This window comes from Sebastes umbrosus, chromosome 16, assembly GCF_015220745.1.
Source record: "Sebastes umbrosus isolate fSebUmb1 chromosome 16, fSebUmb1.pri, whole genome shotgun sequence".
Lineage (NCBI taxonomy): Eukaryota > Metazoa > Chordata > Actinopteri > Perciformes > Sebastidae > Sebastes > Sebastes umbrosus.
This window is the reverse complement of record NC_051284.1, coordinates 18,035,615-18,053,761: the sequence shown is the minus strand read 5'-3', so window position 1 is coordinate 18,053,761 and position 18,147 is coordinate 18,035,615. Positions and strand designations below refer to the sequence as shown.

At 39.3% G+C, this 18,147-nt stretch overlaps 2 protein-coding genes across 2 annotated transcripts; both read left to right on the top strand.

Annotated features, from left to right (window-relative positions):
• The first annotated feature begins 1,151 nt into the window (after positions 1-1,151).
• LOC119475047 (ovarian cancer G-protein coupled receptor 1-like) lies at positions 1,152-2,179 on the top strand. The gene has a single exon (XM_037747509.1). The coding sequence runs from the start codon at positions 1,155-1,157 to the stop codon at positions 2,130-2,132; it is 978 nt and encodes a 325-aa protein (XP_037603437.1). The 5' UTR covers positions 1,152-1,154; the 3' UTR covers positions 2,133-2,179.
• A 1,336-nt stretch (positions 2,180-3,515) lies between these two features.
• Positions 3,516-6,547, top strand: LOC119474436 (psychosine receptor-like). Its single transcript, XM_037746468.1, has 2 exons — positions 3,516-3,544; positions 5,223-6,547. The coding sequence occupies exons 1-2, from the start codon at positions 3,516-3,518 to the stop codon at positions 6,199-6,201; spliced, it is 1,008 nt and encodes a 335-aa protein (XP_037602396.1). The 3' UTR covers positions 6,202-6,547.
• The last annotated feature ends 11,600 nt before the right edge of the window (positions 6,548-18,147 follow it).

Here is an 18,147-nt window from a genome sequence, read left to right as displayed (position 1 = left end):
CCACTGCACCGCATTTGCACTGATAGCAGGGAATGATAGGGTATGCAAATGCATGCTGTTCCTGGAAAGCCCAATATATAAAGTACCAACAAGTAACAATACTCTATTATAAGTAAAAGTCCTGCATTCAATCCTTTTCAAGTAAAAATACAGAGGTATTATCAGCAAAATACACTAAAAGCAACAAAAGTAAAAGTACTCTTTGTGCAGAAAAATTTCCCCCATGACTGATATATTATCATATATCATTAGATTGTGAGAGTGATACTGATGCATCGATACATAAATAGCATTAACTGACCCAAAAGGTCACAAAATAAATTTGAGGGGTCATGAGATGATTAATGGGATATGAATGAAGAAGAAAAAAATGACAAGTTGTTATTATTCAATAAAATGGAAAGGTATGGTATGGAGCACAAATATAAATCAATTTAAAAAAGCTATACAAGAAAGATATTTTTGGGAGGTATATGGTTGAGAGAGAGTTGTGTTAAAGGTTGGTTATATACTTTTTAACTCCGGATGGATTTGTGGGTTGTAAGTAAACTTGGGATGCTGTTTATATATTCAACTTGGGATGTAAATAAATCTGGGATAGATTTTATATTATATTATATTATATTATCATTCTATGATATATGAGTTATTAGAGGAGAAGTGAGAAAGGGGTAGGGAAATATAAGTTTTTCTTCTACCTACTCCTTTTCGGACACTATTACTGTGTTTGTTGTTTTGTTTGTTATTATTTTGTATCTGTTTTTATTTTTTTTATGTTCGAAATAAAGTCTTTCATTCATTCATTCATTCATTCATTATATATATATATATATTTTTAAATCATTCTAGTTTTCTTTTTTATGAAATATTGGATAATTTTCCCTCTTTATCATTTAAATAAAAAACATCTGAGGTGGTTAGATGGGGAATTTCCCTTTGGTGGAATAGCTGACAACACATATGATTTCCATTTAATCCTACAAACGTTCAGATATTTTGGGTTCACCCTGTGTTGACTTTCATCACTGCGGAAATGAAAATGACAGTCGACAACAAGGAAAGCACCAGGAATTATTTGCATTGCGAACCTTATCTCGGTTCAACAGAGCTCTCTATTTCCATCCACATTCAGGTTTGGTCACCATCACGTAAGGATGGACGCAGCACCTCTCAACCAGACAAACACCACAACATCTACATCGTGCACCGTGGACTCCTCAATAGAAAAGCACATGTATCCAGCGGTCTATTCTCTTTTTTTTATTGTGGGCTTCCCGGCTAACTGCCTGTCTCTGTATGTAGCCTGGATGCTGATGAGGAATGGGAACAACATAGCGGTCTACCTCATCAACCTGTCTATCTCTGACCTGCTCTACACCATCTCTCTGCCTGTGTGGATTGAGCTGGCCCTGCAGAGGCCTCTGGGTGGTCTCTGCAGCGTAGTGGCTGTGATCATGCAAAACAGCTTTTACGTCGGCTCAGGCCTCCTCTGCTGCATCTCCGTTGATCGCTACCTAGCAGTGGTCTACCCTCTCCACTTCCACTGGGTCCGAGAGGTGCGGACAGCAGCACTAGTGAGTCTTGCTGTTTGGATTTTGGAGATTTCCATCCACATCATCTTGCTTGACCACACGGAGGCGCTGCAAGCTTTCTCCTCAAGAGACCTGTGTGAGGAGCGAACACCCATGGCACAAGAAGATGCCCACCTCGCCCTCACACGAGTCATCCTGGGTTTCTTGATCCCCATCTTCATCATGACCTTTTGTTTCCAGCAGATCATGAAGTCACTCCGACAGAGCGCCTCCATCCTGACAGAGGAGCGCAGGAAAGTAGGAGTGCTGTTGTTCCTCCTTCTTCTAACCTACATAGTGGCCTTTTTGCCGTACCAGATCGTCATGCTGCTCAGGGCCACGCTGGAGCCCGGGGCCTGCATCTGGGCCACGAGGCTCAGGGATCCGTACCTGGTCACAGTTGCCACGACGACCATAAACAGTGTACTGGATCCCATAATATACTGTTTAATCAGTGAGAGCGCTCGGAGAGAGATTAGGAAAGCTGTGGATAAATGTTGGGGAGTTTTTGTGAGGAGGAAATGGCCCGAGAGCTCCAGTGGAATTCAGTCAATTTCCTAACAACAGAATGATCTTTTTTATTATTATTATTATTTATAACCCATAATTGTAAATCTACGGAAGCCCTGAAAGGCAAGCGAGAGTTTTTTTTTTCTGGTGATCCATTTTCTAAGTCTGATCGAAACTATTTTCTCTCCTGTGTTTATGACTTAAAAATAGGTGGGGGAAAAAAAATTTGTCAGGATAATCTTTCTAAGTTCCTTTTTTGTCTGTGAAACAAGTACAAAAAAATTTGTATGGCTTTTTAAAAAGTTACTTTTCTTTGCCTCCTATAGGGAAAACAGATGAAAGGCTTCCGTACAAATCAAATGGAAAACTAACTATTATTTGGGACTGTATTTTAAGAGGTAATACCAAGAAACTAAGTGTTCATATACTGATGCCTTTTTGCTGACGATGTTGTGTTGATGCAAGGGCGTTATTTCCACTGAAACACCAGTCAAAGATAAGACAGTAAAGCACAGAGCTGTAGTGTTGCTGTAGTAAAGGCACATACTGTATACCTCATCAGCTGTATATTCAGAAAGTATAAGGTAAGGTACGGATGCACTCTCTCTATATATACAGTATATTTATATATACACACACATTTATATAAATCTGCATACATATTTTTTCATTTTCTTTTTTAAATTATTTAATTTGACTTTATTGTGCCTCCCCACTTCTGAAACCAAACCTACGCCTTTTTGTTGATGTTTTAATGGACAAATCATCTCTTTTATCACTGTAATGTACAATGGTCAACTGTGAATAAGATCACATTTACATTTCTTTCTTAATTGTTATGATAATTGATTATTTAAGTTGAGCAGAAGAAATTTAAAATAGCCTCCATTGGATTGTTTTTGTCTGGTTCATTTTTGCATTAAAGGATTGGTTCACAGTTTTTCAAGTCTTTCTTAATGCAGTACTTACAGGTCTATATGTACATTGAAAGAGTTATTGGTCTCTTTGTGCTTCTGCAGACAGTGTTTGTTTGCTGAGCTACAGCAGAGGGATGGTAACTAAAAGACGACATTTGGTGGAAGATTCCCATTTAATTTGTCTAACTTTGCTGAAGCTTCATATTAACTTTGGCTGAACTTTTAAATTAATTTTTACCCAGAACAAGGACTGATAAAATGATGCTTTCAATGTATGGACATGCATACTTAAAAATATATATGCACTTATCCATTAAGAGCACGTATAGGCTCAGCCATAACAACATAAGTACGCTATGGAAACAATTATTCAAACAGGCAGAGTAATCAGCCTCAGCTTTACCTGAGTCCATGTCTATATTGACACACCACACAAAAAGCCAAGCAGCCTCATATAGACTTAGTACCCAAATTAAATCTGCCGTGTGGTCCTCTGACACCGGCAGTTTGTTCCGTCATGGCCTGTCACCTAGTAAATGACATACGGTAGTCAGGGACGACAAGGAGGCAGCTGCTGACTCTTCCTGTTTCTTTAAGCTGGCTGATTGAAGCAGTGGAAGACGAGACAACTGAATGAATCCCCTGAATGCAACTGATTTAATGATTTCATTTTGATAATAATGAATTTTATGGACAGAATTTGGAGCGGAAACATATCTGAATAAAGAGTAAGTAGACCTTCATATGAGTTATGTTGAGTTTATGGTTTTTCTTATAATATAATTGCTGATTAAATGTATGTTTATGATTGACACTTGAAGACTTAAAGGATCATACCACAGGTTTTTCATGTTTTAGCCCATTAAGTAGCCCATTACTAGTATATAGGCCCATTCTAAATCCAAAGCATATGTTTTTAGATTGATGTCCTAACTTCTAGTCGGCCATTGGTTTTAGTTCATTTCAACAAGGTGTAAACTGTTTTTATTTTGACTTGAAAGTTGCACTAGCTAGATTATCCATCACAGATAACATCTGATCAACAGTTGCTTTTGTTACATCATGTTTTTTGTCATGTGGTGATGCAGGATGTGTTGTGAAATGACCTCCTTCCAAAAAAAAGTGCAACATCAGAGATTTTAGAGTCAGCTACAAGAGAAATGTTTTTAGACAGAACACTCTGAGTAGTTGAAAATAGCAAATAGTGTAACATATATAAAAACATTTAAGAAATAAAGCTGATTAAATTACAACCAGGCAAGATGAATTTCCAAACTTACTGAAATGTATTAAAACCAAAAGTTTCCTGGAAGCTGGAAACAAATCAAGACTTGATTGAAAAAAAAATCACCAGTAAGGTAAAGCAATTTGTGATTAAAGGAACGGTAACATTTCGCAGCAACTATTTGCAAAAATGGAATATAAAAATGAAATGGAATATAAAAAAACTATGTTTTCATTAGTGTATAGTCACCTGAAATTAAGAATTGTTGTGTTTTCTTTACCTTAGAATGAGCCCTTCATATCTACATAGGGAGCAGGTCCTCTACACAGAGTCCACCATGTTTCTACAGGACAAACCAAACACTGGAAAGAGGGCCTTTTGCGTTTTTATGTCACCTGATGCCAGCAAAGTTTTGCGACATGCTTGTGAAACTGCGGTAACGTGAGCCACAGAGTGCAAAACTGTGGTGACGCCAGCCGCCGTCTGACTTCTGTTGCTCCTAAAGTAGTGTTATTATGGTAAAGATGACCTCTGACGTTTTTTTACTCGGCGGCTCACATTACCGTTGTCTTGAAAAAGGGGAGGAGTGAGCGGAGGGGTATTTTGTTGGTTTAACTCCAGTGATTTATTATGTCACCTCTATAAAATTGGGGGGCTCACATGAGACAGTGTTTTTTAAATGTCAAAATCAAAGCAGCAGAGGTTAAGATAGCCTGACTTTTTAGTCTCAAGCATGGGTCAAGCCCCAAAAACACTGAATCCTACATTTCCCATGATGCAACTCAATAGCATCTTTCAGTAGATCCTCTCTGACTTACAAACGCCCATGAATTTTAAACACCATACCCCTAGTTTATAATAGACTTTCTGTTAAAAGTTTGTTGTCATTAAGTCTAAATAACCACCGAAGACATTATTTAGCTGTTGCTGAATAGTACTCTCTGATGAATAAACTGAATTCATATGCATTGTGTTATTCCTTCTTTGTTTCTCTACAAGGTGTGAGCATATGAACGCCTCATCTGCGATGGAAAACTTAAGCCTGGCCACAAATCATTCAGAATGCTACTCGGTTGACAGCGCGTCCAGGAGGAGGTCATTTCTGTTTTTCTACCTGGCGATCATCATCACTGCCATCCCGTCCAACGCCTTCTCCCTCTACGTGTCCTGGCAGCACATTAGACAGAAGAACGAGCTCGGTGTGTATCTATTCAATCTGGCCCTGAGTGACCTGACCTTCACCATCGGCCTCTCTCTGTGGCTCGACTTCCATTGGAAAGGAGCTTGGGCCCACGGCGGCTACGTGTGTGTGCTGTCTGTCTGCTCTCTCTTCACTAACTTTTACACCAGCGATGCTTTCCTCTGCTGCATCGCTGTTGACCGCTACCTGGCAGTGGTTCACCCATTAAAGTTCACTTTCTTGAGGAAAGTCGGCACTGCAGCAGCGGTCAGCGTTGCCATTTGGGTGTTGGTGGTCTGTTTCAACGCCGCCACCATCACCTGGGAGGACTCGTACCATGAATACAACAAGTTTTCACTGTGCTTTGATATTTTCCTCCCGATGTCAGAGAACCTGGCTCGGGTTAATGTAGCACGCTTCATCCTGGGTTTCATTATTCCCTTTCTCCTGTTGGTGTTTTCCACCTGGGGGATCTGTGAGGCGGTGAAATCCAACCAGGCCACAGAGGAACAGGAACGTAAACGGATTTCGAAGTTGCTGACAGTAGTTCTGCTCTGCCTTTTGTTCTGCTTCGGACCTATCCACGTCATGATGCTCCTCCGCACATTATGGGACGACTGCAGGAACGTTGCATGGCTCCTTTATCCTTACAAGATCAGCATAGCTATCTCATGCCTCAACTGCCTTGCTGACCCTCTCCTTTACTGCTTCATCACTAGAACGGGGAAGGCAAATGTCAATCAGGTTGTTCTCTTCTTCCAGGTAAAGAAGAGGAGTAAAGATGAAGATGTGGTGTAGGTTAACTAAAGTGCGGGACTAAATCATGTCACAACCTTGTGGTAAACCTTACTGTTAGACATTAAACAGTGATCCTGGAGTTGGCAACACAATTACAGACACTGCTTCAAATGTAAGACAGTTGTTAAATGGCAAAAGTTGTCTGATATTAAAAGGACAAAGCTGGCGTTGTTTATATTTTTCTTACTGTCAACTAATCTCATTAAAAGACCAACACTAACAATGGATTAATCTGTCTTTTTCAACTTGCCCCAACCCCGTCAGTGGTGGAAGAAGTATTCAGAGAGCTTACTCAAGTGAAAGTATGTATGTATTATCAGCAAAATTTTGTATTAAAAGTACTCATTGTGCAGTAAAATGGTCCCTGTCAGTGCTTCACTATTGTATATTATGTTTTTGGATTAATATTAGGCTCCTGCTAATTTTAACTCCTTTATATACTGTAAGGTAGTTTAATTTACAGCATTGCATCATATTCTATAACATCACCATGTGTTTGTAGCATCTCTGTCCTGTGAAAACCACACATCTCTAAAATATACATTTTACATGAGCTCAGAAAAACAGCCCAGTTTTCCTCAACCCATCAAGGAACACTTCATCCTTGTATGGTATGAAAAGTTGTAATCTGGAAAGAAACTAGTAATTAACACTTAAGTCAGACAAATGTAAATGATAGTTATTAGTAAGTTAACTGTTTAACTGTTAGTTACCTGTTAGTTCATAGTTACTTACTAGTTATGTACTAGTTAGTTTGTAGTTCAAAGTTAGTTAGTTACTAGTCAGTCAGTCAGTCAGTCAGTCAGTCAGTCAGTCAGTCAGTCAGTTAGTCCGGTCAGTCAGTTAATTTCACATGTGATTCACAGCATTGCATAAGAATTGTTTCACTTCTTTCACTTCACTTTGAAAGACTGCATTTCACATGTGCTTTTTCAGAAGGGTTAAATCGCATTTAATGGAAATACTCAAGTAAAGTATGTTGAATTTGTACTTAAGAACAATACTTGATTAAATGTACTACATTCCACCACTGACCCCCATACATTCCTATCGATGAAATTACTCTTTAAAGATCCTCTGCAAAACATGTTTTAAGTTATGCAAATATTTCTCATTTTAAAAGTTTAAAATAGGTTAAAGTTCTCATTATGTTAGCACATCTCACTTGTGTAGGTTTGCATATTGGACCTCAATTGGCTTCCAAAATAGTTGTGAGGTCACAAAATCATGTTTGCATGCACACGTCTTAAACTTAAGTTAAGCACACATAGTGTCAAACTCTGACATGCATCATTCTGCATTATTTTGTCTTCCCCCTGCATGTTTAAACTGACAGTTTCCTTTGCTTGTACTGTAGGCCTACATCCTGCTATCAAGGGTATACTGTACACCCTTTATCAGCAGTGCCAGTGACTCATGTGGACATTTGTTTTGTCTATTTGTATTTGTCAAACATCACAGTTGTTCTGTTGTGTGAAACCTTCTCTAGACAGGCCCAAGGAAAATAGAGGGATTTTAATGCAAATTTGGCGCCATTCATCATTTGAATAAAGTGTGAACAGGACACATTTTACTCTGTTTTACTTCAGCTTTTTGTGTCACAAGCGTGGATCAGTTGTCATGGAAAGGGTGTATTTGAATTTAACACAAATTATTTCCTTCTTTCCCAATGTGTCAAGTCAGTGCCATCATCCCATTATATAACACTGAACATTGAAAGGACATATTGTGAAATTAATAGAAAATGTAATCACTCACTACCAACACATTATGATCTAAAATGCTGTGATTTTGCAAATAAATTGCTCAAGAAGCTTTTCAGTAATAACAGTGAATTTTACAAGTACTTTTAATTGCTGGTCTAAGGTGCGGCAAGCTGAACGTGGATATCTGAAGCTCTCTAGTGGACAATTATGGAAGTGCAGCAAGCTGTTTACACTTGGAATAGTTGATCATTTCGGTGTTGCCTTTGCACAAATTGTTTTATTACATAACCTGTAGTGTTTTATTGCAGCATCATCAAACCTAACACATAAATGTATTGTCCTCTTTTATCTTTACTTTAACAACATGATACATCTAAGAGGTGGTCTGTAGTGGTCTTTCTAGTGTGTGCATAACATTAGCCATACAGTACACAATCCTGCAGGTCATACACACAAACTCACACATGCACACACAGACTTTGACCATTGGTCTTTAAACAAAGATCAATCTTGTGGGGACCAGATTTATGTCCCCAGATGGGAGGTGAGTCCCCATAATGTGCTCTAAACGTGCACTTATTTATTTTGATGTATAATATGACAACCTCAGATGTGGGTTTGCATCTCACGTGTTTTTCTCAGGTAGGTGGCATTCTGCCTTCATAACAACGAAAGCTGGCTAGGACATGTGCTGTTCATGTGAGTCCTTGTTCCGCCACTTTCTTCCATCCATCCATGGCAGATAATATGCTTCACTTAACACTGAATAACTTGCATCAGCAGAAGCTGGAGGCTAAAAAGCCCATCTGAGTACCCATCTTCTCACCTTTCACCGTCCTTGAGTCTGCAACAGACAGCCCTCTTTATATGTAAAGTACAAGTGTATGAGGAGATGGAGATAACGGAGGATCAATGGGTTTCCCGGGCCTCACCTGGATGTTGGCAGAGTTTCAGCGGTGGCACGTGTGTGTGACAGTCTGCTCACTCTCGGGCATAATAAACGAATGCACACTGGTGATGTGATTGTATGCACACACGTGTAATAAAAACATAATCTTCCTTGTAATAAAAAGGTAGGTACTGCAGTGGATTCTGTGTTCAAAGTCAAATTGTTGGTTAAGGACAAAACCTCAATAGTGAATCTGTATGTATTGACCAGATCATTTCTGGTATTTTGTCACTGAAAAGGTCCTCCTCATGCAACAAGCCTTTGGAAATGTAGTTGAAAGAAAAAAACAGCATCTTGAATCAGGATGCACAGCCACATTTTGGCCAATCCCAGCCCTGGCAGCTGTGACCAGCACTGGGTGTTGGCAGGCAGGCTGTGGGAACAGTCTGGGTAATGTACATACACGTGCCGCGGAGAACATCTGAACTGAACACACACATGTGATAAAGAAGGAAACAGTTAAACAAACATAGCAGTGTAGAGTTGTGTGGTAACGATATAACATAATCCATTTATAATGTAAACTAAGAATAGAATCAGTGTAGTTTTATTGTATTTACTACAGAGGTTTTACAGCAGTTTATACAGCTATAAACTGCTGCAGTAAAACTATAACTGTAATATTTCCTTCCTCATTGACTCATTTGCCTGAAATCTTTTTCCTTTCTTTAACGCTGCCACTCATTTTCATGCCTTTTTGTCTATCTAAAATATTAATTATTCTAATCTAAAACCATTAATAAATCTGCTTTACTCAGACGCATCTCTGCCCGGCTATCTCCCAATCTATAATCCAAACTTTCTCACTGTGCCTCACTTGTTTCTTTCCCACTTGCCAGAAGTGCACAGTCTGACTCAGTCATAATAAAAGTTATCTTTAGTCACTGGAGAGCAGAGAAGCAGAGAGCTCTTTGTTATAGTGCAGCATAATGCTGGAAATGTGAGCATTTTATCTGTCTACGAGGGCATCAAGTCATATTCAACTGGCCTTCTAACCAGAAGGACTTGCGAGAACATTGGTTTGCATTGATTTTAAATAAAATAATTTAAATTCTACTTTCTTTACAAACATTATGTACATACACATGTACATATGTATCATCAACATGATTAATCTTCATTAATTAAGTATGATATTCCTGGCAGAATTCAAGACCATTGTAAACTGTATGTTAAATGCCTCCATTCTTAATTGTGTCTGTTTGTTTGTTTGTTTTTTCAATTTTTTATCTGTTTTCTGATTTTGGGTTGCTTTGTACACAACTTTTTTAAAACGCTGCTGTCTTGTTCAGGTATCCCCTGGATGTTTCCAACCTCAATGGGACATACCTGGTTAAAGCTGTGGTAGGCAGTTTTTTTGCTTTGTGTTTTTGCATCATTGGGCAAAAAATCCATAATAATCTTTCAACATATTGTAATTCAAGTTGAACCCCAGGGTAGGCAGTTTCCTGGAAAAGGCACCAGAAAAACACCAGAATTTTAAAATACAGCCCTCATCCTGCAGCTCTCCCCTTTCTGTCCTAAGCCCTTCCCACGAGACAAGCACGGGCATATGCACATGCTTCATACAGTAACCTGTACGAGGACCTACTAGTCATTCATTTAACATCATCCCGATCGTGATTGTGATCCCAATGCCGTTATATAGCGGCAATTCTATGAGATTTACTGTCCTGTTTTCTTTGCAACCTTGTGGGCCTGTAAAGCCCTTTGAGATGACACACTGTGATTTGAGGCTCTAGCGAGCTACAATATTGGCAAAACGTTTCAGAGATGGAAAGAAAATGAGCCTTCGGCTAACCGTAGCCATGAGCTCACGGTTTCAGTTAGGCTACACACACACACAAAGGTTGGTAATACTTTGGCTACATCTTCCATTTCTGGGTTGGTTTGCAGTGTAGACAGTTGTTGCCAATGCTGGAATAGCAAGGATTTTCCACTGTTGAATCAGGCTTTCACTTTCTGATGGGATATGCTCACCAAGCCCCCTTTCACACAAATTTCACACAAACAGTCAAACAGTGGAATTACAACTTCCGTGCCCGTCACGTGATGCCATTGGGCCCAAAAATACTTTTCCCCATAGACTTACATTAGGAAAGAGATGTCTGTAACTCTGCGGATAATTTTTTTGGAGGTAAATCAACTTCCCAGCACGAATACTTGAATAGACCTTATTTAAATCATTAGGTCCTAAGAGTTGTAAAATGCACCGATAGACAAATCCAGAGTTATTTCCCTTCCTCCGTTCATGTGAATGAGACCCAGACTGAGACTGGAGCGAGGGTTGGGAAGCGGGGTTAAAGGAAACGCTACTGCGCCGGGTGATCCGGGTACTTTATGACTCGGCAGTCAAGCTATTTTGGCTTCATTCACCACTGAGCAACTCTCATAGGACTGAACGGGAACCTGCCTACAACGCTGTATCCAGTTCTCTTTATACATCTATGAATGGGGCACCAGTACACCCCAACAATTGCTTTAAATAACTAAACAGTTTTGCTGTAGTTGTCAACCCCATTCAATCCCAAATCTGTCTTAAGTTCAAACACAACTCCTGGTCTGAGCTAAAGCCCTCTTCAGTGTCACATATACTTGATTTGTCAGTTTCTCGTGACTGGTTTAGATGACATCATCTTGCACCTCTCTTAACTTCAGTGTCTCAGCTGCCAGACACGTTGTCAGGCAGATTTCACATCTCTCTGCCGTTGCATTTGATGTCAAGCACGCTGGGCTCATCCAGATGACTGTCTGACACTCCCTCCAACCTTTCCTCTTCATCATCCTCCCTGTCGCTCTCAGCGCTTTCACACTTTCCTCACAACAGAATCCTTGTTCTGGTAACAACCTCTCAAATCCATGTGGGGAAATTGTAATCATTTAAAGGAAGGTGGCAACTCTCTGCATTATAATGCAGTAATGTTTGAGTTCAATTTTAATGTATTAGATGAAATTCTATCTCGGTTTTCAATTTTCTAAATAAAAACCTTGCTTCATAATGCTTTTTTTTCTTTCTTTGGGGTTTCATTTTGCTGAAATGATTGTTACAAACTGGCTCTGTCTTATATAATTTATACCAACTACAAAGACCAAGTGATACAGCTATTTTTTTTTTTTAAGTTGTCGTGTGCTAAAAAGTTGCAGGCAGTGGCACAGCTGCAGCAACCAAGAAAGACAAACCAGAAATGCTGGAAGAAACAGGCTTTTCTAGCCTCCTGTGGTGCAGATCAGGTGTAACCAATTTGACTTATTACGAATCAGATGAACCTGATTCAGCTGGTGATCGACAGCTGAAGCTGAAAATAGGAAAATGGCATTTTGTTGTCTTCTTGAATGCCTAACTATTTTTTTCATCTACCTCTTTGGTACTTTTTCTTTTCAGTGATTTTTTACAAGAAGCACTTATCAGTCAACCTTTAATGTGGGTATAAAAAAAAATCTGCATATGAGGTTTGATTTGTTTAAAATTGTTAAATGTCAGTTTACAAACTCAGTTCACCAACAGGAAGATGAATGATCTTTAAACTGCCTTTTTTTCAATATAGTTCTGTAAATGTTCCCTTTGGCTGGTATGAGCCATGATCAAAACACAGGTAACAGAACATGCACATTTGATGCTCATGTGTTTCCCGTAATTAATTTGTGGCGTTCATCTAAAATTTAGATTAACCTTTTTTGTGACTTCTGCTTTTCACAATAATCTCACATGGTAGGATCAGGGATTTGTTCTCTTAGGGCTTTTTCACAAGCCAAAGTCCGTATGGCTTGTCCGAATCAGAGTGAAACTTTTGGTTCGTTTTCTATTTAGTCTGGTTCAGTTTCACAGCGCACAAATTAAAGTGGACAAAATCAAAAGAGATGCCACTTCTATGAAGGGAATCACGGACTTAAATTAAACTTAAAAAATATTGCTGTCAAAGTTTTTTCCCTTTGTGATCGACTGTGCACACAAATACCTTCTCCTCCAGTTTATTTTGAATTTATAATCGTCACAATCTTTGTGGACTTTATTTAGCGTATTCTGTGTGTTCTCTTCGGCCCAGATGTCAAGCAAAATTACAGAAGTCCAAGTCAGTCCTCTCCCACTTATGTTAACCTGTCGTTTACCTATGTCCATCTCAACAAATACCCGGCAGCCTGCAATTTGATTCACTTCTTGCAATTGGTCGGATTATGTTCTCACTGCAATCGGACTGCACTAGGGTTCGCTTGGGTTTAGGGTTTGGTGGAAAGACCACCTCTCGCAAACAGTCTCAAACCGATTGTTTTGGTCCGCACCAGAGTAGGATTTCTGCGTTCACAACTGCCCAAACAAACCGCACCAGAGTTTGATTAAAACGGACTAAATGTTGGCAAAAGAAAACACCCTATCCTCTCATTCAGACCTGAATTAACAGAGTAAAATCAAGGTGGGGCCGATAGCGTCGTTACTAAATTAGCCATGTTCGTTGTTAAAGTTCATTATGATAATTTGGGGGAGTGGCTCTGGAGGGAGGCTTAAACAGATGGATTGTCAGTGTTGCCGACTTGTCGACTTTCTCACCAGATTTAGGGACTTTTGGAGCTAGTACTAGCTACTTTCATTGGAAAAGAGTTGGCAGAACTGGGCTGGCTTTTTTGATTGGATATTTTTTTTTTTAAATCTAGCTTACTCTTACTAGTTTCTCAACATTACCGACCCTATCTTTCATACAACATCCTATCTTCTCCTTTCAGTCTTTAAGGCGCTTTTTGGTATTTCGGGGATTACCTAAAATAGAAACAATATCTCAACATCCTCCATTTTGAATTTTGGAGAAGACACAAAGTGAATTCCACCCACAGCCTCGGTGAGTCATGCCACTTTGCAGGTCAAAGTCAGGCAAAGTGTATAATGCTTTAAGATCCTAGTGTTACTAACAAGAGGGAGCCGATTTCTGTCTAAGAAAAGCTGTGGTTTTGGGTGCATAATTGCCCGTTACGTGAAAGCTTTATGCATGACTAAAGATGCACAAACATAGGAGATGAGTTAGCCCCCGCAGAGACCTTGCTTGTGGGTGATTCATGGCCATTTTGAACACATTTAAACAGAGGTGAAAGTGGGCAGATTCACTCTTACAATCCCTCTCCTTGATCTATTTGCAACAGAGAGTGAATTTGTTTTGTGCCCTCCATCACGCAAATAAAGTAAAAATAGAAATAAGAGTGATTTTTCTGTTGTAGCTGTGGCTGCCTTCACTGCAGAGATTGCCTTCATTTAAGAGCACTTGTGGACTTGGTGAGATTAGGATGTGTGCTCATGCATGCAGGGTCATCCTCTCTGGGCGAGACACAAAAGCCTTTTTTTCTCATACATACACTCTCAAACAATTCTTGATAGATGTGATTCTGCAGCAGCCCTCGGGGTAAATTGCATAGCTCTCTAATGGCTCAGTAAGAGCTGTAAAGCTCTGATAGTTGACATCAGTTAATGTTTCTTTGACTGTCAGTATGCCAGAAATAAATGGTGCCATAAGAGATGCATTTTGGCATCAGAGAAGTTGTAAGATCAGTTTCTCTCACTCGAGCAAAGTGTCATAATTTAAGAAGGCCAGATGGATGAAAATACTTGGCCAAAGCTGGCCAAATAAATAGATTTTTTTCTGTTGCATACATTGTTAAATCATCTCATTAAATCTGCAATTTAATCTAAAATGCACCTAAAATTGCATATGCCAATGAGACAGATGCAGTCTTTCACACCAGTAAGGTAATATGGAGGTAAGGAATAAAACACAAGAAGCCATCAAGGTCAAACTCTTCCTTCTCACCTTTCATTGCGATTTAAAGGAGGCCTTTGGGTGCAATCAGATGTGAGCAGCCACCCATAACAGTTCATCTCTCTGCCTACTGGTTGTAAAATAACACAGTTGATATGGAAGATTCTGCACTACGGACACATAACGAAAGGAAATAAAGGGAGGAAGCAGAGAGCTGCATAGGAAGATTAAAAATGTGTGCAGATTTTGAGCAGGAGATAATTAGAGACAGATTAGAGAGCAGTAGATGTATATTTTTCAAATGTTTGCTACGTATGACCCAATAAGTACTGCAATAATGACAATATGTCAACCCCATAGACTGTATATAGAAGTGGACCTAGTCACCGTGACATGACGCATTGGTTTGTGGCCTTGAGTTTGGCATTTTGGCCATCGCCATGTGTTTTTCTTGCAATCAGAAGTGACACCAGAGGGTGGAACTAAGTACAAGTCTGAATAAGACATTTTTGGGCAACCAAAAAGGTTAACTTTCATGAACTGAAAACGCACTGTGAAAGAGTTAAAGTTTTAAGACAAAAACGTGGACAACTCCCAGACCGGACAACGCTGTGGTAGCAACCTGTCAATCACAAGGTAGCCACGCCCTAAAGCATACCCTGCTTTATGGTCTATTTGACTCTAAATGGGACCATAATTTACTAAATGAACATCATGCTTTGAAACTAGCAATTGAGACCATAAACCCATGTTTACAATGTTTACTGAGGTAATAAATCAAGAGAGAAGTAGGGTCATTTTCTAATAAACTTCTATACAATCTGACTTCTTTTTGCAACCAGAGGAGTCGCCCCCTGCTGGCTATTAGAAAGAATGCAAGCTTAAGGCACTTCCACATTAGCTTCACTTCTCAGACCCGGAGTTGCCCACTTATCAACCCACCCACTCACTTGAGGCTGCAAATGTAACGTCACATTTTATGAATATATATATTAAAAAAAATTATATATATATTTAATCATCTTTAGAAATTAAATGCACATTCTTGTACTTTTTCTAGCAATTTTGATTAAAAGGTGTTTTCAAAATTCACTTTCCCTTTCTGGCACTGCGCTACATAAGGTTTTGAAAGTGTATTCTACTGCGCTACTGGCCTAAAATGTAACATCAAACCCACTTTAGCTCCTTGTTTGATTCATCAGAAACATGCCATCATGTGATACAATGTGTCAAAATTAGACTATTTATAACTGGGAGGGTGTGAGGGTCAAAAAAGACTTTCTGTTGCCTGGTGGTGTTGTATGGGATTGCATTGGCACGTTAAATGATAATCATTTTTGGAAACAAAAAAGTTCTTATTTTTCATCTAGATGTAATTATTCCGTTGTGAATATTACTGTAATTTCTGAGGCAAAAAAAAACTAAAAAAAACTTTTATCGCATTTTGATTCATCGCTCGATGCTTGATAGACATGTTTGTCACAAGATTGATGTTTTTCCTGCTGTGTAGTAAAACCTAGTGTACTGTACTGCCTCTTCCATATCGATGTCTCTGATTGACTGTCTAAGAACCAAATAGACTAATGAACAACACAGAAATAGAGAAAATATATATTATAATTCATTTTAAATGGTTCATCATGTGTGGGAACAGAGATAGAAGGACAGAAAGATAATGAGAGACAGACAAAAGAGGGGTGGGGGGTGCAGAGCTGGTTGAGGTCACTTCCACCTTGAAGGGAAAACCTCCACAAACACACACACACACCCTTTCTATTACAGTACATGCAATTTATAGCTCTGCCTTTACTGCCCTGTCTCCCTGATTAATTTCTTTTGTGGTGCTGTCGGCCGGGTTTTTTTTTTTTTTTCCTGGGTGCCATACACACTTTGACACACGTGACTGTGGCTACGAGCTACAGACGTGCACGGATGGAGACCTTGGGCTGCAGCATCCTGCAACACGCGAGGAGTCGGTTACATAATAATGAATTCTGTCATTTAATTACCCAATTGCGGCATCAAAGCAAATACACGAGATGAGTGAAAAAAGGAAAGTAATAAAAATATATTTCATGTGTGCAGAGAAGTGATGCTTTGTTGATATATTGTTTGAATAAATTCAGTAAAATGAGAGGATTTGAGGTGTGTACTAAATAGATAGATAGATAGATGGATAGATAGATAGATAGATAGAATAGAGCGACCAATTGGCTTCAGGAATGCCTGTATCAAAAAACAGGTGCTCTTTTGATCCAAGGATATTTTTTATTATACCAAAAAAGAGAAAGGTTAGACTTGTACTTTGTGATGAATAAGTCATAGCTAAAAATAAATACCAAGGCACACTGTTTTGCAAAAATTAAAAAGCCTTTAATAAATGGGCCCAGCGCCGACGCGTTTCAACTCACAGTCTTCTTCAGGGCATGTAAAAACAAGTGACAGCTCACAGATAGACCAAGGCTGGTGTCAGCTGCCGGGCTTTTGCAATCAGAGTAGCTCTGGATAATTGACACAGGTGAAGTGAGGAGTCAGAGAGATAACGTGGGATAATAAGGGGATTTTATGGGGGGAGGTGAGTCATCCTATCACAACAAATATATTTACAGCTATGGAACATAGTCCAGCTCTTCGTTCAAGCAGTTTCTTCTTTCTTGAGTCTGGGTGCTGTTTATAACGCTTGGCCCTGTTTCCCGTGCAAATGGCATATTTATGTTCAGGAATTCTCTCTTTCAGTTTTCTTTTCATGCTCCCCACATAGAAACAGCCACATGGGCATTGTAGGTGGTATACTACATGCATTGTGTTCCAGTTAAAGCTGCAGTGGGTAGAAATGGAGCAAATATGATTAAAAAAACTTATTTTTATAAAACGGTCACTATATCCTGGCAATAGTGCATGAGATAGGTAATGTGAGAAACATCATGTGCCTCTGTGTCCTCCGGTGCCGACTGCCAATCACTCGCAAACTCCGATCACACGGTCAAACTAGGCAGCGCTGATCAAATATGAATCAATATTCTGTTACTGTAATGCCTATTTCTCATCTCAAATGGTTTCAGAATCATCTTGTGGTATACTGTTTAGCTGTAAAATGAGAAAGTTTGTGACCTGGCAGCAATGTTGAGATCAGTTGAGGAAATACCACCGCCCACCAGCTGGAGTCTCCCATCACAGGCTAAATTTTTTAAAGCCTGAAAATAGAGCCTTGAGGAGGTGCAGAAGTCTAGTTTTCTCTCAGAACACTTGAATTACAATATGCTGAAAGGTTATTATGGATTTTTTGTCCAATGATGCCAAAAGAACTTTTGCCTAGTGCAGGTTTAATTAAACCTTTTATAGTGTAAAATTGTTTATAGTTATTTTGGATTACAACTTGTGTAGTATACCACCTACAAAGCCCATACATCAGACCGGCACTACATCAACCAGAGTAGGCTCTTATGGCCACGCCCCCTTTTGGGGGAAAACAATAGACGGCAACAGTGTAACCATTATTAGACATGTGTATAAAACAAACAATTGTTAACAAGAGATGAATGCATACATGCTT

Bases quoted from the DNA above. Each gene is read 5' to 3' on its own strand.
- LOC119475047 (XM_037747509.1), top strand. From the start codon at position 1,155: ATGGACGCAGCACCTCTCAACCAGACAAACACCACAACATCTACATCG.
- LOC119474436 (XM_037746468.1), top strand. From the start codon at position 3,516: ATGGCCTGTCACCTAGTAAATGACATACG. The intron at 3,545-5,222 runs GTAGTCAGGGAC...TTTCTCTACAAG, and splicing joins CACCTAGTAAATGACATACG to GTGTGAGCATATGAACGCCT.